Source organism: Micromesistius poutassou (assembly GCF_964030765.1).
Source record: "Micromesistius poutassou genome assembly, chromosome: 9".
Lineage (NCBI taxonomy): Eukaryota > Metazoa > Chordata > Actinopteri > Gadiformes > Gadidae > Micromesistius > Micromesistius poutassou.
This window is the reverse complement of record NC_140279.1, coordinates 7608094-7630295: the sequence shown is the minus strand read 5'-3', so window position 1 is coordinate 7630295 and position 22202 is coordinate 7608094. Positions and strand designations below refer to the sequence as shown.

The 22202-nt window shown below is 42.3% G+C and overlaps 1 protein-coding gene across 1 annotated transcript in view; it reads left to right on the top strand.

The window, feature by feature from the left end:
- Positions 1-2670: 2670 nt before the first annotated feature.
- The window catches only part of ptprfa (protein tyrosine phosphatase receptor type Fa), a 39856-nt gene continuing 20324 nt past the window's right edge, over positions 2671-22202 (top strand). Inside the window, exons 1-12 of the mRNA XM_084473247.1 lie at positions 2671-2827; positions 4720-4865; positions 6848-6983; positions 10063-10251; positions 11927-11944; positions 13758-13868; positions 17870-18139; positions 18628-19209; positions 19442-19578; positions 19759-19903; positions 20439-20735; positions 21310-21503. Of these exons, the coding sequence (XP_084329373.1) occupies positions 2710-2827; positions 4720-4865; positions 6848-6983; positions 10063-10251; positions 11927-11944; positions 13758-13868; positions 17870-18139; positions 18628-19209; positions 19442-19578; positions 19759-19903; positions 20439-20735; positions 21310-21503 (2343 nt within the window). The 5' untranslated portion in view covers positions 2671-2709. The remainder of the gene's footprint in view (positions 2828-4719; positions 4866-6847; positions 6984-10062; positions 10252-11926; positions 11945-13757; positions 13869-17869; positions 18140-18627; positions 19210-19441; positions 19579-19758; positions 19904-20438; positions 20736-21309; positions 21504-22202) is intronic.

The following is a 22202-nucleotide window of genomic DNA, read 5'->3' as shown; positions in this document are numbered from 1 at the left end:
CTGGGCCCAAGGATATTATATGGAGCTCCATGACATTTATTGGAGGAACTTCAAGAAGACAAGAACACCAGTTCTTTATTATCATAGATTCCATAGTTATGAATCAATTATTATGTCAGTAAGTACTTACTCTTTGAAGTTCTGTAATACTAATGTAAAATGTTTCAAACTAATTTTTCAGAGAAATTAGGATACAACACCCCCGTTGCTTTATATTGATCGACAACCAGTGACGGATGAGCTAAGGACGTGACTTGGCAGTGCTTTGGCAAGTCAATCTAGGTTGAATGAAGTGTACTCTACGTCTCTTGTACAACCATTTCACTGGGAATGATGTGATGAAGCACAGGCCACCAATACGGTGGTATATTCCTTTTGAAGTGTATTTTCGGTGCTTGTTTTACAGAGTCACGTGCTGCTTTTGACCTCACGATGTTGATGCATTACACGTGTAGGATGCCTTCGCTACCCACTGCTCCTTTGTCACGTCTCCCCCATACTCCCTCCATCTGCTGGCGCCATATGCTGGAATCCGAGAAAGGGCTTTGCTCAAGGCAGACCAGGTTAATTGCCTTCGAAATTCCTTACACTAGTGGTGCTAATCCTGTCTTTGTGTAGCCTGTGGTCTGTATTTAGTTTGTGGTTTGATTCTCTAGGAAGGAAGTATTGAAAGTTTGCACTCAACCTGCTGTTAACGTGTACTGGAATGGGAAATCCCATTTGATGAGCACAGGCACTGTAAGATATCGACCAAAGGAATCCATCTCAGAGAAACACGCTCATATATTTTCCTCTTCTTTTTCCTTTACCAAACCTTCATATGAAGTCTGCAACATCATATGGAAGGTCTACCTGTCATCACTTTATGTCATCAGTTAGCTGTCATGCTGCAAGCCAACTTGGCAGTTGATTTAAGGTTTGGGTCAAATATCAGAGAGCTCTGTAACTTCATCTACAATACGACCACAGTAGGACGTCTAAATCCACAGTGCTGCACCATAGAGTGGCTATTCCATTGTCTTCACTGGATGAACTTTCTTTCTGACTTTTGTTATTTAGATTTCAAACCAAAATACAAATTACAAAATGTACTGAATAAGTAAAAGATTTGTTTTTGAATCTCTGAATAGGGACCATACAAAATGTAGTTACTATATATATATATATATATATATATAGGTAATTGTATATTTTATATTTCAACTTGCAAATGAGCATGCGTATGATTTAGATTTTTTATTCAAACTAGCACTGGCCAACTTATCAACGGAATGATATGTATGAATCAACGAATGATATGCATGTACTATGAATTACTAAAAAGTGTTCATATAAATGAATAAGTGCCTGTTTAATCCAAAGGCGTTAAAAAAAAAGATCTATCAGCCCACAAATGGGCTGAAATTGCAAATGGAGTTTATCCTGACCTGAACCCAAATGCAATCTTCCCTCCCAAGTCTCACACATTGAACACACTCCTCCGTCGAGTGTCAAGCCTCTGTTGTACTTTTGTACCGTTGTTTCAATATAACTTTAATCATATGACAACACTTGTGATCAGATAAGTGTTTGCATAAGACATGACACTTTCCATAAGACAAGACACTTTCCATTCCAAAAAAAAAAATGGAAATAGTTTAATTCCGACGGCATGGAGCACCTATTTGCAGTTGACTGATTATTATGATACTGTACTTATATTGTTTATGTTTTGGCCTCATCTCGCAAAATATATGTATTGCTCCCAACACTTAAATTGTAAATTCACATGTAAATTGTTGAAAAAAGCTTTACTTTTACATAGAGGTAAAAATACGATAGTTTTGCCCTACCATACCCTTCCCTTTATAGACTTTCTAAATATTTAATTGCTCTGACAATTGTTAGTTAATATTGTTAGGTGCAAACATTTTCTACTTCATACTGTAAATCAATTATCTGTTTCAGTTGACAGGTGTGGATGTCAGGTTCATGTTAAAATGTGTTTGTGTGTGTGTGTGTGTGTGTGTGTGTGTGTGTGTGTGTGCATCCGTGCATGCGTGCGTGCGTGTGTGTGTGTGTGTGTGTGTGTGTGTGTGTGTGTGTGCACGCTGGAGATAATGGTATTGAACATTGATGCCAGAATAGAGAACAAAGATAACAGAGTGAATATATGAAATCAATTCTATGGGCTCTTTCTCAGGGATGGGTAACTTTTGGTGGGGGTCACAAAATGTAGATCTCATCATCCGGGGGCCGGAAAGTGTGTGCACGTGCACCCCTTCCATGATGCCTGCAGTCAACCTATTTTTAGATATAGCCAACCCTAAAACTTTTCTGATCATCTCTCACTCCATGGACTGGTTAAATACAGGACAACTTTACTTTATCCTTTAAAAAAAATGCATTGTTGCACTGACTAACCATAGCTAGAAATGATGAACGGTTTTTTGGCACTTGGCATTGCATTGTAGTACCCCGGTTTTGTAGCTGGGTATGATATTCCTTAGCTAGGCTCAGGTACTATTACATAAATCTAATATGTATTGAGCCGTACAATGCATGGGGCAATAGGGTCCCTGTTCCTCACCATGCCCCACAACAAGACTCTGTCACAGTGTTCACATCCACAACAACTAACACTGCTCCTCTGGACTCCCAGGTGCCAATCTCAGACCCTGTGAGCCCATAGCCAGTCTTCTGCAGTTTGGACCAGCTGGAAGCGCACACATGCAGGCTGGTCTAGGACGGATGTCGGCCCCTGGGCTTAGACGGATGTCAGCCCCTGGTCTCTGGGCCCCTGTCTGCGTGCTACTAGCCAGGCTGATGGTGCTGGCCCATGCAGGAAGTGAGTATTACAACACTTCTGCAACATTACAATAATACAAACATGTATACCTTTTTACAGTTCATTCAGTATAAAATTTAACTTGTACTGTATGTTAAAATATTTGACGTTACTTTTAGAGTTTAACGCTGTTCATACTGAAAGGGGGATTGTTAAAAAGTGCTTAGAAATGGTTTCAGAAGCTGCTTTTGAATTAAACCAACTTAATTTTAGATTGAACTAAACACAACCTAGTTGTGGAAAGTGTGTGGAGATCAACAATAATCTTCAAACTCCAAACAAGTGATAAGGGCTGTGTTTATACAACTTTGTCCTTCTACGATTCTTAGGCTATTTACATTACGCACGCAGTATATTACTATATTATACATACTTTATTGTGATATTGTTTTGAACATATCTATCTAATAGCCCATAACATCACAGTTATTGTGAAATATCTTAGTGTAAAGACAAACCAAACATCATTATCTCTGTGTTGATTACAGTCATATAAATCAATAACTTGACCAGGTCTGCAGGATTTTGTTGATATAGGGTTGAATGAATGTTGCCTTAAAGAAGTTTATATGACATGATATATGTATTTTAACAATACCATTAATGTGATTCTGACTCTTCAATGTTGTATGAAAACTGTGGATCTAACCCTGTCCTATTCTATCCTTCATTGCTAAAACTAAAACTACCACTACTGCTATTATCTTCAAACTCAATCTCCACAAATAGGCATTCCAGTATGTGAAGATATATATATATATATATATATATATATATATATATATATATATATATATATATGGTGTACCCTTCTTTTTGGGTGGCCCTATTTAATAACACACACATATTACGGATATCACATCTTTTTAAATGGGTTCAATGGTTGTAGTAGTTATTTGAAAATGATTCTGCATGATGTTGTTTTTGTAGTTTTATAAAGCAGTTGAGGGAGGATGGCTTTACATGTTATTCAAAACAAATCCTTCACATGAAAGCAACCTGCTGGAAATACTAAGAGAGAAACTAAAGCTAACAAAAATATTTTAAGAGGACAGTGTACAGGATTCTGTTTCAGACAGCTTGAGACGGTCCCTTGCGATTGCTGCACACTACTTCTCTTCTCATTATGTCGCGTTGAAAGTTTGGCAGCAGTGTTGTGAGTGTTGAAACACGAAGGAGCGTGAGCCCGATGACCCTGCCATCAACAAACCTTCCACACTGCTCCTCTCTCCGCGGCATTGGAGCCAGCGAGTTGTTGTTTAATGCCGCATGATTCTGTAATACCTTAGGCCGCTTACATTGGAATCAGGCTTTGCTCAAACTTCAGCCAATTTCCATAGAAACACGCAGAGGGAATCCTAAAGATGGCTGACAACCTTTGTATCTGCTGACTCAAGATGTTTGCATGTTTGCGACAAGTCAGCAGTGCTTAACATTGATGCCCTCTTTTCTCATTTATGTTTTGCTCCAGACGAACTGCAATGGGAAATATAAAGTGTTTGTCATATAATATGAAGAAATAGCACGTTGTGCCTTTCATTTGTTGCTATCCGTCCGAGAGGTGTGAAGGCGTATGGTGGCACATGAGTGTCAGGCATCCCTCAAGTGGGCAGCAAGTTTAAACACATTTAATCATAAACAACAACAAAGTCGGTGGCATAGATCAGTATATTTAACGTAGTTATCAATGAGTCGTAATAAATGATAAAAATCTAACAGATTCCCCAATTAATATTTATAATTTCCCATATTTCAATAGAAATAAGCCATGTACTATAGGTTTTACTCATCGATTTAGAATTTTGAGTTGACCTCTACGTTCAATTCTAAAGTTTTTTCACGTGTGTCCTCTGTAACTTGTTCCTGGTCTGCGTCTCTCTCTGCTGTCATAGGCGCGCCCAGCTTCCTCAGAGCCCCTGATGACCAGATAGGAATTTCAGGGGGTGTGGCGTCCTTCGTGTGCCAGGCGCTGGGAGACCCCAGACCCCGCATCACCTGGATGAAGAAAGGGAAGAAAGTTAGTTCTCAACGTTTTGAGGTAAATTCTGTCTTTCTGTCTGTCTGTTGGTCTATCTGTGTCTGTGTGAGTGTGCGTGCGTGTGTGTGTGTGTGTGTGTGTGTGTATGTATCTGTTTGTGTGTGCGCCTGTCTGTCTGTGTTTGTGTGTGTGTGTGTGTGTGTGTGTGTGGATAATTTATCACAAACTCACAAATTGATCACCAGCCTAGAATGAGTCAGTGTCAGTCCTAATGTAAAGTGGATGTGTTGAGATACAGCGAAGGCAGTGGTCAGGGCTGCTGAACTGTGTTCAGTAACATGACTTGCTGCATGATTCCGAGCCAGCGGGAGGGCTCATTAGCTGCCTGCTAGCGCTTCAGAAGTGGCACAGAGACACATGCTGACATCAATATGAGCCATAAGAATGGTTTTCCACCTGTCTGCTTGGCATGCTTCAAACATACGTGTGTGTGTGTGTGTGTGTGTGTGTGTGTGTGTGTGTGTGTGTATGTGTGTGTGTGTGGGTGTGTGTGTGTGTGTGTGTGTATGTGTGTGTCTTCATGCCCCTGTGTGTGGGGGAGGGGCTGTTATGTCCTCAACCCCACTATTTCTGGTCAGAAAGCTATTTCATGGGCTTCCTCCTTCATTAGAGTAAGAATGTGCTTCCTTGTGTCCTCACTCCTCACACTATAGAGACACTGCTGTGACCCCTTGGGTCCCCTCAAATACCCCTGACCCACTCAGGCTTATCACGCAGATATCCCTTCATTGTCTTGCGTGTAGATGGAGTCATATTGAGGCAATTTCAGTGAAGTAGTAGTTATGCTACAATCTTAAAAAGAAACCTACACAGCTATTAGAGTATTACAATCATGTAAATCAACAATGCATGCATCTTTATCAAAGCAATAGCTCATTAATAAAACAATGGCTGTGATAACATACATAACGCTAAAAACATGCACAAATTAAATTGATTGTTTACGGCAAATGGTTACAGGTCCGTTTCTATGTTAACTTAAATTGTGATTTTCCCACAAAGATTTGAAAGTTGGAAAGGGATGAGAAGATACAAAACTGACCTTTCTTAAAAGATAAAGATTCAAATGGCAAAGGGAGGAAAGGCTGGTAAGAAGGACCATGGATTATTATTGTACATTCTTACAGGCATTCATGCCTCCACCAACAATGACCGCAGAATCCTAATGACCTTTTTCAAGCCAGCTTTTGTCCATTTTACATATTTATTAAAGAAATTCTTCAAAGATAAAAAACATGGCCATAATAATATACATAATGCTACAAGACATGCACAGTATTCAATTGATTGTTTAAGGCAAATGAGACGACACACACACACACACACACACACACACACACACACACACACACACACACACACACACACACACACACACACACACACACACACACACACACACACACACACACACACACACACAAACACACACAGACCGATAGATGGATATTACAGGTCTGTTTTAATGTTAACTTAAATTATGATTTCTCCACAAACAGTTGAAAGTTGGAAAGGGATGAAAAGAGGCAAAACTGACCTTTAGTAAAAGATAAGATTCTAAAGTCAAAGGAAGGAGGTACATTCTTACAGGCATTCACCCCTCCACCAACATGATAGCAGAGTCCTGAAGACCTTTTCAACCTAGCTTATGTCCAGTTTAATCCAATACAAGACACAATTTTAACCTTTTTTCTACTGTTATAAGGCTTTGTTGAAGGTTAAATTGGGAGTATTAATAGGGTCCCTCACATCCTCAATATAAACAAACTTCCACTGTGGCAACGTTTAAAACACTGCCAAGTTTTCAAAGACATCTTCTACACAAGAAAATGTTCATCCTATGAGTCCTATTCAAAATGATTTATAAAGTCAATGAGTCAATGATACAGATTGATACACATTTGGCAAATTCTCTTGCCAACACCTAGTTACTATAAGCAATATCTTTCTAATTTAAAGATAACTGTGTTTTCTATCGCTAGGTGATTGAGTTTGACAACGGCTCAGTGCTACGCATCCAGCCCCTGCGGACTCATCGGGACGAGGCCATGTACGAATGCACGGCCAGCAATAGTGTGGGAGAGATCAACACTAGTGCCAAGCTCACTGTTCTTGAAGGTATGACCTCACTTGGTCCCTGTTTTAGCTCTTGCCCTTGCACCCGTCTAGTAACAACTCCGGTCTGTCTTTGTAGACACATAAGGTAACTCATAACTTTGAGTCTGAGATTGATTCAGGAAGGAAACAACGGGTCCCAAATGCAACACAGTACATAGACTGAGGTAGTAAGCCAGTCTTTCCCAAAAGTGGTCTCCACTATGGGCTCTCCAATGGTACCAGACTCAAAGAGGACCTACCTCTTGGTATCTTTGGTAACTTTGGTAACTTTGGCATTCGATACCAAGAGGTAGGTCCTCTTGGTATCGAATGCCAAAGTTACCACTGAATGGTTGGATTTGGTTTGGACCTAGCTGGTTTCCTTGAGGAACTGGAGAGGAAAGGAATGAACAGAACCTTGAGTGTAACAAGCTGGCTCTATTAATGAAATACACTCCAAGGCCAACTAGCAGGGCTAATGGCTAAGTCTTGCAGGTGTGCTTCTGCAGAGGTGTAGATTGTGCAGGGGATAGTGGCGCTAATCATGTGGGGGCAGCCAGAAGAAAAATGTGAAGTATATAACATAGAAACAGGGTCTTAAACAGCAGGAATGATTGATGAGCCCAAAGCACACAGAGCACAAATTCTGCTTCATATTTGTAGCCTGAAAAAATTGCAACTGAAGAAAACTCTTACTAGATGATTGAAACCACCTCTATGCCACTCACTCACCTCCCTACTAGTCTGGTCACGAGATACACGCACCCTCCTGTCTCACCTACAGAGATCAACCACCCACACAGCCACATACCCCCCCACCCCGCCCCCCCTTCCTATTAGACCCCAGGCAGTGGGGCGTCCTCTTCTGGAATGCTCCTGGGGAATTACTAATCCACATGTCCATTCGAAATGCTAGATTCCAAGTGGTATGGTAAATGCTGTCTTTTATCTATCAGATGGGTTCATCTCAACCTGCACGTAGCCACTAGCTAGCTCAAGGTTTTAGCACGCCCGGCCTTGGAGAAGGTGATGAGGTTTCTTCTTGACCAGCACTACTGGGGCTGTCCCAGTAGTGCTACCCTCATTCATGAAGCCCTGCCTGTGAGTCAGGTCAACAACACACAGGGCAGCATGCTCTTTTATAGAGCTGATTCCAGTGAACGCAACTATGTATAGCAGGAGATGGAAAAGAAAAAAAGAAGGACCAAAAACAAAGGAAAAAATTATTATTATTGAGAGCATTATTGGTAGCCTTTTCTTGTTATGAACCATGATTTTCACACTGGAAACGTAGGGGATCAAGAGATTTTTGTTCACATATCAATCATCCATCCCCGACCGCTTCCCGAGGGATCGTATACAACAAGGGTGTCATTGTCGATGTTTGTTTTTCTAAAAACTTCTCATTTACACACCAGTCATGTTTCATGTGCAGAATATTCCCTTCCAGCCACACTTGGTTTGGGAAACTCCTTAGTGATAAATGATCTGGCATGTCAGGTTGCATAGGCATAGATAACACCCCCATACCCACTATGCATGTATGCAGACACCCACACACACACACACACACACACACACACACACCCTTTGAAAAGAAGAATACACACACCGTCATCTATTTCTTTGTTGAGGTGGTTGTTTAGTGATGTTACCTTTTTTAACTAGTGGCTAAACTCAAATTGACCAGACTTGCCTTTTTTTAATAAGCTCAGTGACTGGCAGTGGCATATGAAATCCTGTTTGTTCGATGTAAAGTAATATGAATAGTGTCATCTTATCTAATTTCTCAGTTCCCTGTTTAAAATAATACTTATCACACAAAAGCCTGGAACCTTTTAAAAGGCATTCCTAGTAGGAACTCTTCACACACACATATTATATTTACGTATTATTATTACATATTACTTAGATATCCTGTTTCTTGAGAGGCCTCCATAAGTAACCAGCTAGTCTTCTCTTTGTGTGGGACATGCCTTTAATTTAGTACTCAGTGTTGTCAGGTGGGTCATTTGAGATGACAACGGGCTTATATAGTTTCAAAGTTGGTTTGTCTATTCTAGCCTGTCAGATTCTATGACTTGCCAAGAACATCATTACCATAGTGATTATATCAGTAGTTTGTTACTGGAGTAGGTACATTGTATTCAAATTATAAAATAATCAACTTTAATACAATATTGCACTAAAATACTTAATACTTAATAACTTAATAACTCCCTGTGAGCATTTTTTGTTTATTTTCTCAGTTGCACAAAATCAGAAAATTTCACTTCTTAATTTTGGGTCAGAATGACCATTGCAATGGATACAGTTCAGTAAATACAAAGTTATTGCTGTTTGAAATTACCCAGCTTTTTCAGACATAACACTTCTATATATAACATACTAATGTAAGCAAACTAATAATGGCTGCTGATTGTTGTTAACATGAAGAACCTACTCTTTTGTCACTTCCCTTTCAATCCTCCATAGAAAAAGAGAAAGATTCCACTAGTTTAGTTTGTGGTTAGAAGTGGTTAGGTTTTTTTAAGGTTTTTAAAACCTTATTTTAACACACAGAATATGTTTTCCGCAACCTCAGAATTGCCTTCAATTTACATCAAAGTGTAAGTGAGCTCCCTGTTACAGTCCTGCTACATTCGAACACTATGGGATCAAAGAAATGCTTAGTCGGTCGACAGTTCAAGGAAGGAGGGGGGAGGGGGCGTGGTACTCCCATGGTTCTGACCCATGGCGACTCTCTATATGTTTTAAGTAGCCCGCCTATTGAATGGGCGATGTTGTATATGAAACGCTGTACACGCCGTGGCGTTATAGCGTCAGCGGATCCTAACCCTCACTTGGAAGCTGCCATCATCAAAAGCTGCCCAGACCTCCACATGTCAACACAAACCTCGGCGCACGTGTCCCAGGGTCGTGATGTGGAAGAGTAACACTAAAAGGGCATATCGACGTCAAGAAAGACTGCTACCTGTGTTCAGAATTGTTCGTTCGGAACTGTTTTATTTTAAGGAGGATAAATTACAACAAAGGTTCATTGGGGGGAATCCTGTGAATGCTCATGTCTCACTTGCTCTGTTGTCTGTGTTTGTCCCAGAGGACCAGGTCCCCCATGGCTTCCCCACCATAGACATGGGCCCCCAGCTGAAGGTAGTGGAGAGGACCCGCACAGCCACCATGCTGTGTGCTGCCAGCGGAAACCCAGACCCTGAGATCTTCTGGTTCAAGGATTTCCTCCCTGTGGAGATTGATAGCAGCAATGGACGCATCAAGCAACTCCGTTCAGGTAATGTTCCAGAATTTGTCCCCGGTTGCTATAGTTAACTGCAGCCTTACTCTCTAAAAACCGATATCTGCATATGAATGCAGAATCTTTAGACGACGGGACAGGAGTTTGCTATCGGAGGCGTTCTGGTTTCTCTTTGTAGTCTGTTTGTAGTCCAGGTAGTTTTGACCAATAAGGTTTGAGCAAGCTTTGCTTCCATGCAGGTAAACATTCAGTGTGGAGTGTCGCTTAAAACCCATTTGGCTATTATTGGACCACTATTAGGATATTTATCTTAGCTTTGATATCCTTTCTTTTTATTTCCTAAAAAGTTTGTCTGTTGCCCCCAGAGGTAAATCTTTGTACGACTAAAGCTGATTGTGTCCGAGATGAACGCAGCCGAAGCTTGAATGGAAATAAGTGATTTGGAACCTTGATGCATTGACCCGCCGACGCAGTGGTGTGTGTGAGCACCACGCAACTTCATGCAGTTAGGAAACAGGAGTTATCTTAAGACAATGGCCCTGTTATGTGCTTCTTATTGGTGATAGAGTAGAGGATAAACTGAATGTGAATCAAAGTCTTTGAACGAATCAGTTTAACTTTATCTAATCTGACTGACAAAAGGCACTTTTGCGAATGACCTCTTCTACCTTGACATTGTGAAAAAATAATAAAGCGCTATTATTTTTCACAATGCACGTTTCACAGCCTGACCTGCCATGAAGCTCCCTGTGTACATACTGACCAGGGGATGCAGGTCTTTTGTCAGCATGCGTAAGAGCATCTGTAGCATGCAACAGCTGCAGCTTACCATGGCAAGTGTCAGTGTACAGAGCCAACTCCTTCTGGAAGCTGCTGAGGCTCTCTTACTGCGCTGGTGGGCTGGTGGGCAGTAAGAGACAACACAGCTTCCACTGCTCCCTCACACCCTCTGACCCCGACAGCACCTCCATATCCCGAGCTACGAGGTTGATTGGGCTGTTATCCAGAGTCCTGGCATCTGGAAAGTAACCAATCAGTGTCCCCATTTGGAGTATCTACCCAATATGCTCAAATGGTCCGAATGCCAATTATATCAAATACAAACAAACGGTTCGTCCCCCTGCAGGTAGTTAATCACACATTCTACATTACAAACTGTTCTGCACAAATATAGAACAAATATATTATTGTTTCTGACTTGTGTTTCGCTCAAGTCCATTCTTTAATTATTATAATTATATTTATTTATTATTATTAAGTATTATAACTGACTATCTGTAGCAGCTTTTACAGCTTTACACCTTTAATTAGGTGATTAAAACTATATATGCTCTTTCAAGAGGACAGGAATTTATATCTGCTGCTTTGAATTTTCTCTTGCTTTCTCTCACCTTCTCTCTCTCTCACACACACACACACACACACACACACACACACACACACACACACACACACACACACACACACACACACACACACACACACACACATATACACTCATGCACCCACATACAAGCACACTCATGCACACACAGACACGCAGACACACAAACACACACACACACACACACACACACATGTACACACATTGCCCTCACATACACACACACACACACACACACACACACACACACACATTTTGCCCTCACATACCATTATCTTATACTAACGCTTCTCTTTAATCCTATTTGCATTCAAATTACCTCGCCAGGTGGTACACCAATCAGAGGTAAGAATGCTCCAGTATAGAAAAAAACATCCGCTCCACCCTTTCCATTTCCATTGGTTGTCTCCACGCTTCACTTCCACTTAACCTTCCGTAACGACCGCTTCCTCCACCTCTGCCCTCCACAGCACCCTACCCACCCAGACACCTCCCTCCCACCTTTCCATGGGGGGAGTATCATTGGTTTAATCCTACTAACGAAGCAGACAGTTTTCGTGTGTGTGTGTGTGTGTGTGTGTGTGTGCATGCATGCGTGAGTGAGTGTGTGCGTGCGTGCATGCGTGCGTGCGTGCGTGCGTGCGTGTGTGTGTGTGTGGTGTGTGTGTGTGTGTGTGTGTGTGTGTGTGTGTGTGTGTGTGATGGACGGGTTGGATTAAAGTGAGAGACCGAAAGGAAAGGGACTAATACCTTTGGTTATGAAATAGATTTCAGTTCTTGGCAGTTCAGAACACTTTTAACATCATATTGAGTAATGATAATGGCGAATCCTTCCACCATACATGAAACATTGCAAGACATATGTTCCTAGATATATTTTTATTCCACTGTTTGTCTTTTATCACAAAAAACTCATCTGTCAAAGTGAGCAAAAAAACAAGCTATGCTGTTCTCTCTGTTTCTACCTGATATTTTGCAATTTTATGTATCAGTATTATCATGTATTTCTTTCTTATTTTTACAAATGCATTTTTTATTCTTGGAAACATTGGATTCATATCAGATGGCTTTGCCTTTCAATTCACTCGTTATTTTCTACCTGTACTAAACGTCCATCTTGTTATGCAGTGATAATTCATCAGACTCAGGAGTAGGTCGGAATCTCTTCCACCAGAAGTCTCACTAACAGTTCCGTAACACCCCCAGTCTCACATTATCAAACCAGTGGTTCCCAAACCTTAGCTTTAGGTGCACCGCTATATTGTCATCAAGTCTTTTTGCTGACCGCCTCATATGCAAACGGTAAAATACTAATAAATACACATGCTTTGGCAAAGCTTCCACCACTTCATATACAATTATTACTGCAAGAAGTCCATGGCCAGTGGGTAACAGTGGAAAGAAATTCAGAAATGCGTGTTTATTTAACATACACAAATTAACACAAAACATAAATGGAAAACATTTAAATCTGAAACATATGATGGAATGCACAGTGACACTATCTTTTTAAATAATAACAAGCCATCATAGCATATTTACTGAATTTTTATTTTAAATAATCTATATTATGTTTATATTATTGTAAAGGTGTAAATGTGTAAATTTGCTTGCAGGAGCTACGTGGGATTGCAGGAGCTACGTGGGATTTTAACATTGCTTGTGTCACCTTGTGCATTCCATCCTTTTTTTTCAATTCAATGATTTGGGATATTTTGTGTTTGCTAGATTAACACAATGGGAGCATAAGCAGCGTTGCGTCTTTTTCTTTCAGCTGTTTCCCAGCCGCTGTGTATGGGGAGCTCGGGGGAACTCGGCGAAAGGTCTAGATGACAATTCAGTGATACATTTAAAGATAAGGTTGGGGACAGCTGGTATAGAGAAATACCTTTAGATAGCTTGTCGGTGACATGTCTGTGTGTGTAAAGCACCTCAGAGAGTATGTTTATGAGAGAGCAATCGGCAAGTGTGTTCCATGACAAGAGCTGTGTGTGTGTGTGTGTCTTTGTGTGTGTGTGTGTGTGTAAGCGAGCAAACCAAGAAAATACAGTACAGGTGTTTACGTGTGACTCTGGTGTGTCTGTGAGACGGTGTGTCTTCCCGCTGCCTGTGTTCCCATGTCACCATGGACCTCTGACACTGATCCCCGCGCCCCCAGGAGCCCTGCAGATCGAGCTCAGCGAGGAGGCGGACCAGGGCAAGTACGAGTGTGTGGCTGTGAACAACGCAGGCACCCGATACTCTGCCCCAGCCAACCTTTATGTTCGAGGTAACATCACCCCCCCTCCCACCACCCCCCCCCCCCCACACACACACACACACACAAACAAACACATTTTCTGATGCTTTTTTTGCTCAATGCTCAATTTGGTTTTAGGCCTTCATTAGGTCCCATATCTTTTTTGTGTTTTCAGTTTCTTAAGGTGCTGTCAGTAGGATTTGAGAGCGTTGTTAAATTTGAGGTTCTGCAGGGTCATGGAGGAATATTATGTTTTATATTTTGAGTGTGATGTGTAAGGAAGAGGAACAGAGGAACATCAGTTGACAACTCCTCTCATTTCTCTACACATGTTGTATTCTAGTGCACCACCATGACCAGTGATTCACTAAATCTCTTGTACCATGCCTTCAGAATGCTTGCTGGAGCTTGTGTGGCATGGTGGTGATGAGTCGTGTGATGGGTTGTGTGTGTGTGTGTGTGTGTGTGTGTGTGTGTGTGTGTGTGTGTGTGTGTGTGTGTGTGTGTGTGTGTGTGTTTGTGTGTGTGTGTGTGTGTGTGTGTGTGTGGGTGGGTGGGTAGGTGTAATTGCGCGTGAATTCATGAACAATTGAATGCCACGCAGGTGAATCTGCTGTATTTCACTGTTCACTGCTCACCTCTGGGATTGCTTTCTCATAACATTTTTCTCTGTCACCTTACCTCTATGCTTGGATTTCCACATTCCATGCACATTTTCTGCTGGTGTGTGATATCATCATACACACAGATCCTAAGTATGATTGCACATCAACAAAAATAATATGTTCTGTCCGTGTTTGTTCACTCATGTCTCATTGGGTCTTCCAAGTAAGGGTCTGGGGGTCTTCTCTGCCTGACTTGTCTTGTACGTCTTGTTCTTAAGAGTTTGAATGTAAACTGAGCCACTGTGTTTGCAGCTAGGCTGGGCTGAAGATTGTGGAACTATAACCTTGTGTTGAACTGTATTATATTGATTTTTTACTTTCAGAATAATTTTTGGTTTTATTTTATGTATAATATATATTAGTTTGAGAATGCCTGAATGGGTGACTCCCATTACGTATTGTCTACCAACAAATGGACAATGTCAGTCCATGCTGAGCAGCGTGGTGCTTCATCACCATGGAGCAGACTCCTTTGCATTGTCTATACACACAGATAGGTGCATAATGCAAGCTAGGGCACTGAGAGAAATATGTACTTCATCTGTTTGTGCGTCTGTGTGTGTGTGTTTGTGTGCGTGTGTGTGCATGTGCGTGTGTGTATTCCTTAGTCTTCCTTAGTCCTTTAATTGCCTCTCTACGCTTGTGTTGTTACCTATGTTTTTAGCATTTCTATTACAAACACTGTGTATTATGTGACATATTTTCATCCATGTTTGAACCTGACACGTGGTTATTAAGCATCAGTGGATAATCACATATTGGGCCTATTTTACTCTGTATTTCTTCCTGTTTTCTTCTTTCTGCTTTTTCTTTCTTGTATATTATTTTTTCTTTACATTTCTTCTCCAAAATGTCTGCCTTCCCCACGTTGCCATTGCCCCCCCGCCATTTTAAAACGACAAAATGTCGCCTTTCAGATCAGCGGGAAGGTTGGTTCTTTTTCTCCTCTCTCCTTTAAACTCAAACCTCAAGCTCAGGTCTGCCAGACTGGAGCCGTGCAGCGCCGGCATCTTGCTGAGCGCCTCAGGCCCGTCGTGGCCGCTATCAGGACCCCCTCCTCCCCAAATACCTCGCCTTGGTGCACATTCTAAACCCTCCCTCTATGCTGTGATGCTGCTTGTTAGCCAACTGTGTGTCTGGCATGGCTACGCTGCTCCTCTGCTCCTGTGTCTGCATGGGTCTGTGTTTGATTGACACAGAATGTCCTAATGTGCATTTTCTTTGTAATTGCATTATTTTGTTTGCTTTTATACTTAGTTGATTAACATGTGGACTTTGGGTATGAGCTAATAGGAACATTCAGGCTGATGCGGTATATGAACAACTTAACATGAGCACTCTCCCTGTGAGAGTTGTTCATGCATGTAGAAGACATACATGCCATTGTATGTGCAGTAATATAAACATCCATGATATAATTTAATCTTTTAACACACACATTTGAAATATGAACTTCTGATCCATGAATTGTTTTGGATGTAATACTTCTCTGTGATACAGAGATATTTATTGGTGTATTTGACCAATTACTAGCTCATTATAGTCATTCCATAAGAAACTAAGTTCATAGTCTAGTCAAGTGTATTATAAAGTTAGTTGATAAAATGTTTATAAAGCACAAGCAACAAGGGCAGAGTAAATTTTTTCTACTTATAGCATTTAATCTATGTCTTTAAACTGTGCTGTTTTCCTTACGGGGAATGTTGGCACCACAGGATATAAACCCCACTGTGTTCTGCATGGCTGCGTCAGCTTCCTATCGCCCCATGTCCCTCGTTTATGCCTCTTTTTCTGGCATGCCGTGCAAGATACATCATTTATAGGTCAATGGACGACACGCCTCTGTTGCTATTTTATTTCACCTTTTTCCCAGCGGTGTCATCATAGGACAAACAAAGGTGTCACTCATAAAACTAATTGTGGATCCGCTGCCTTTTTGAACCAGGAAAAATGGTCCAGGGTCAGTGTGTGTTACCTTCACTAGTCTACTTTTGTCTACTCCCTGTGTCCTCATACATCAAAGCAGATATATATAAAGCCATGTCCATGTATATGGACACCGCATTGGGCTTTGGATCGTACGTCAAAGTCCCTGCTACCGGAGACAGACCAAAGACTGGCCTGTAAACAAATACGAGGAAACGGGGAAGCTGCGTTTTTTCTGGATAAAGAGCCTTTAATGTTTACATTTCTCAACTGATCTCAATGAGTTCAGTTCATGAGTTTATCATCTCTGTGGAGTAAACAATATTTATTCTACTAAATATTTATTATATGATTTAATATTAATATGAAAACAACTCATTGATGTCGGTTGAGAATATTAACCTTATGTTAACCGTATAGCTTTATATCCAGAAAAATCGCAGCTCCCCCATTTACCCTCTATTCAGGCCAGTTCTGGCCTCTCAAATATGCAACGTTAATGTAACGCAGCAATGGGTTGAAGCAGTCAATGCTCCAACCCATGATTCCTACAATGACACCTCTGTGACACCTCTGTGACTGTGAATCACTCTTTGCATCATTTTCATCACCCCCCAACCAAATAGCATTAATAATAGCTCATGTACGCTCCGATACCATTACTATTGTAACTTATCTCCATCTTCAGGGTTTATCTAAAGTTTGTAACTGTTGCGTGTTGCTAGGCTGTTGTTGATGACCCTAGTGATGGCCAGCATGTGGACAGAGGAATGAAGGACTGTGACCTATTGTTCATGTATAAAAAATATAGGCTTCTAGTTATTTTTTATTAAAGGAAATTGGAATCTGCAACGTTACAATAAATATAATATTAACATATTTAATTTTAAGGTTCAAAGTTTGTTCAGCTCAATAAAACGTATACATGCTGTCATTCTTAAACGAGGGAATTCGATCACCTTTATCTAGTTTAATCTGGAAGTTATTCAACTGCTGGCTACGCAGGGCTTCTGAGTACAATCAAAAGCCTGACTTCAGCTTTTCAAGTTCAAGTTATTTTTAAGTTCATTTAGCCATAATTCACTGCTCAAAGGGTGTTGTTTTTAAAGCAATGTGTTCAGAGTATCCCTTACTTATTATCTTCCAACATAAAAAGGTGTCTCATTCAAAAATTAAGCTTTTTAGAATTGCCCTTGAAGCTTTTTAGAATGCCCTTTAAACCATTAAATCATTTATAGATAATAAACTGGCATATTTTGAGCTGTATGGGCCATGAGACAACTGTGCGTTTTGGAAGATGAGTTGAAAAAGTCAAACATATTGCAAGATATCAATATTTCTGCTCAGCTTTTGCTCTTCACTTGCTATGGAATACCGCCATCCTCTCTTATACCACGGATGAAAACCATGCTCTCACGCGTCCCCCTCCTCCACCCGCAGTCCGGCGCGTGCCTCCGCGCTTCTCCATCCCACCCACGGACCACGAGGTGATGCCGGGGGGCGACGTCAACCTGACCTGCGTGGCGGTGGGTGCCCCTATGCCCTACGTCAAGTGGATGAGCGGCGCGCTGGACCTCACCCGGGAGGACGAGACGCCCGTGGGCCGCAACGTCCTGGAGCTCACCAACGTGCGGGAGTCGGCCAATTACACCTGCGTGGCCATCTCCTCCCTGGGCATGATCGACACCACGGCCCAGATCACCGTCAAAGGTGAGCACTGAGTAGTAGGTCAGGGACAGGCCCTTCTGTCTGAAGCTGCAGTGGTAGGAGGATCAACTGAAGAAGTATTAGTATTAGAAGTATTAGAGAACCGGAAGTTACTGTTCAGATCGATCACCGTTTATTGGAAAAGTCTAAAGAACTAGACTTTAGGGATCATGGATGGAAAAGAATGTATGTTGAATTCAAGACTATTTTATAGGTGGATGTATAATTTGAATGATTAGGTCTTGGAGAACTTTGATTTTCCTGCATAATAAGTTCATTATTAAAACAGCCACCATAATTGTTCTAGTTCTAGTCTTCTAATAGCCTGATTAGAGTCTGCAAAATGCTATTATCTTAGTGTAATTGTAAATAGTTTAGAATAATCTGTAATTGTGTGTCTCAGTTATCTGAGACATGTAATCTCTTTATTAGCTTCAATAGCTATTTCTTCGGTAGCTCTCTTGCCTTTACACCCCTGCTTGCCTTTACAGCCCTGCCCAAGCCACCCTCTGCCCTCATCCTGACTGAGACCACCGCCACCAGCATCACCCTGACTTGGGACTCAGGAAACCCCGAGCCTGTCTTCTATTACGTCCTCCAGTATCACCCAAAGCTGTCCATCAATGGCTTCCAGGAAGTGGACGGAGTAGCCACTACTCGCTACAGCATCGGAGGCCTCAGCCCTTACTCCGAGTACGAGTTCCAGGTCATCGCTGTGAACAATATCGGGCGCGGCCCCCCGAGCAGCCCGATCGCCGCACGCACTAGCGAGCAGGCGCCCTCCTCGCCCCCCCTGCACATCCAGGCGCGCATGCTGAGCCCCAGCACACTGCTGGTCCAGTGGGAGCCTCCAGAGGAGCCCAACGGCCAGATCCGGGGCTACCGCTTGTACTACAGCTCAAGGCACGATACCCCCCTGAGCTCCTGGCACCGGCACAACACAGACGACGGGGAGATGACCAGCCTCCTGGGCCTGACCCCCGACACCACCTATAGCCTGAGGGTGCTCGGGTTCACCTCCAAGGGGGACGGGCCCCTCTCAGAGGTGCTGCAGGTCAGGACCCAGCAGGGAGGTGAGGAACCCGCAGTGGGCCTTTTGTTGCAAAAATACAACACATGGTAACAGTCTGGGTCGATGGCTTGGGGCATAAACCAAGTACATGTCTGCATACTCACGAATAAATGATCCAAAACACATTTCAATGTGGCAAAGTCCTTTGACTTTTCAGTCCTTTGAAAAACCCAATGTTAACCCTGAGTATCTCCCAACCTGGGATTTTCTCTTTTGTTTTCTTTTGTTTTAAGTTCCCGTTCAGCCAACTGGCTTTGAGGCAGAGGCAGAATTGGATACACGTATCATGTTGTCATGGCAGTGGCCCGTCAACGACCAGATTGTCAACTTAGAACTCATATATTGGGAGGCTTCTGACTTGGCTAATAAAGTAAGTATACGTTGTTATGAAGGTCATCAGTTCTATTCTGAGAGATGATCAAGCTATGCTCCCTCCACACGCAGTATGGAAATTACGTTCCAGACATTGGAGTCCCAAATTTTTGCAAGTCCTTCACAGACAGCTTTGTGGCAATTGTGGGCCCATGATTTTCTTCTCTCTTCTCCACAGGTCCAGATCACTTTGGAGCCAATGGGGTCCTATGCTGTGGATGGTCTGAGACCAGACACCCTCTACATGTTCTCATTAGCAGCGCGCTCTGAGCTGGGTTTAGGGGTGTTCACTCAGCCCATAGAGGCCAGAACGTCTCAGTCCAGTGAGTAGCGCAACATCATACATATCCCATGGGTAATTGAAGATTTCTTGTGTGATACAAACTGTTATATAATACTGACTGTACCTAACTTAAATAACAAACAGTGTCGGGGGGTTTATGTCGGATTTCCTACCCAGAAGTTCTTTATATGCTTCTTCCTTCCCTTCTCCCCACCAACTCATTAACATTTTAGTTTTTATTTCACTTTGTACTTATTGGGCTATACATTTTATATGCTATTTATATATACTGTTATATATATATATATATATATATATATATATATATATATATATATATATATTTATTTATATAACAGTATTAAGGGCATGTTGGTGTTCTCATCGGATATCACCTTTTTACTTTTTATCTTCAGATTTTGGACAGTTATCTTAACGTAAACCAATAAAAACGACATTGATACAATGTCACAGAAAAATCCATAAATGCATTGCTCTTGAAACAAAGGGCAGGCCTACAGCTCCAAGTCAGGCTTTGCTTGATCCCTGACCGTTCCGTACTACCTTCCCCTCAGCCCTACCCCTGGAGTTACACCTGCTAAGCCTTAGCTCCACCAGCATCCAGGTGAGTTGGGTAGCGCCCCATGCAGCCAGTCGTCATGGGAACATAGCATCCTACTCACTGGCCTATCAGGCGCTCCCTGGCGAAGGGGCTGCACGTCGAGTGGTGACCGGGATCGGATTCAATGTGAGCAGCTACGTGCTGGAAGATCTGGAGAGGTGGACTGAGTATGTGGTCTGGTTGAGGATTCACTCTGACAAAGGGCTGGGCCCAGAGAGTCCCGCGGCCCGCACCAGAACACAGGAAGACGGTATGTTGTGGAAGGCTTCACTCCGACTCCCCTTGGCCCGGAGCTAACTCTTCCAGCTGCTGTTCCTGTTCCTGCTACTACTACTAGCCGTCTCTCTCTTTTCTCCTTTACTTCAATCGTTTTTTAAATGGACTGCTCCTAGTAATTTTCTTTCATTTTTTTCTTGCTCTGCAACTCCCTTGGAACCGTCTTACTGATAAAGCACCACTTCCCGTATACTCTTGATGTGCTCTCCCATCAAGGATAACCAACAGCCTTTACTTAACATATGACCGTACCCTGTCATCACACAAGGAATTCCTGTGGGATTTATTATCAGAGCAACTGGTGTAAAGAGGTTGAAGGAACAGACCATAATTCAAGCAGTTAGTGTACACATCCGTATCCATTTGTGATCCAAATTATTAAAGGTTTTGGTTTTGTTTGAGAAAACAAGTGAGAAATAAACCAGTGTACTCCAGACTCCACACATCTTTCTAACTCGGGCTAGCCATCCAGGACAGCTATGGTCAGTAAATGTTCTGTAAGGTAATAAAATATGACTAATACTGTTCCTTCCTTATGTTTGTCCCAGTGCCCGGAGGCCCTCCCAGGAAGTTGGAGGCATACGCTCTGAACTCCACTGCCTTCAGAGCGACCTGGAAGCCCCCCCTGCCTGTGAAGCAGCACGGGCAGATCAGAGGCTACCAAGTGGTCTACACCCGGCTGGAGAACGGGGAGCCCCACGGGCAGCCCCTTATCATCGACGTGTCCCTCCCTGAAGTGCAGGTACCCCAGGCCCCTTTGAGCCCGTTTGAACCCATCGTGAGCTTGTTTAAGGAGCAACGGGCTGGTTGGCATCACCAGACTCAGCCTCCTTGATTAAAGTGTGGAGCCTTAATGGGACTCTGCTTCCTGCCCATTTCTATTGAACTGTTGGAATTGATAGGTGGCCAGCTCTTGAAGACCGCAGGGGCTGAGAAGGACAATTGGGGAATAATAAGGTCCTTCAGATAGGAAGGACTCAGTGTAGGATTGGATGATTATATAATAGCACCATTAAATCTCACCCTGCATTAATCGGATGTCAGTCAAGAGAGGAGAGAACAGGAGTAGTGTGATCACATGTTCCAGTTCTAGTTCGGACTAGCAGCGGCGTTCTTCACAAGCTGGAGGCTTCTTGGATGCATTCGGTAAACCAGAGAACATTGCATTACATTAATCTAGTCTAGACTATATAAATGCATGGATGAGAGCCAACTGTGGATAACACTGGGCTGATTTCAGCATTGTTCCTAAGATGAAGGAAACCATCGGGTGATTCTTCATGCTGATCAAAAGAAAGCAGAGGGTCGAACTAGACACCAAGATTTTTGACACAGGAAACTTGAGAGAGGTCGAACCCTCAAAGCACAGTGTGATGTCTTCAAATTGTGTTGCTTCAGGCGGGTGATTAACAGCTCTGTTTTCCCTATGTTTAGTCGTTTT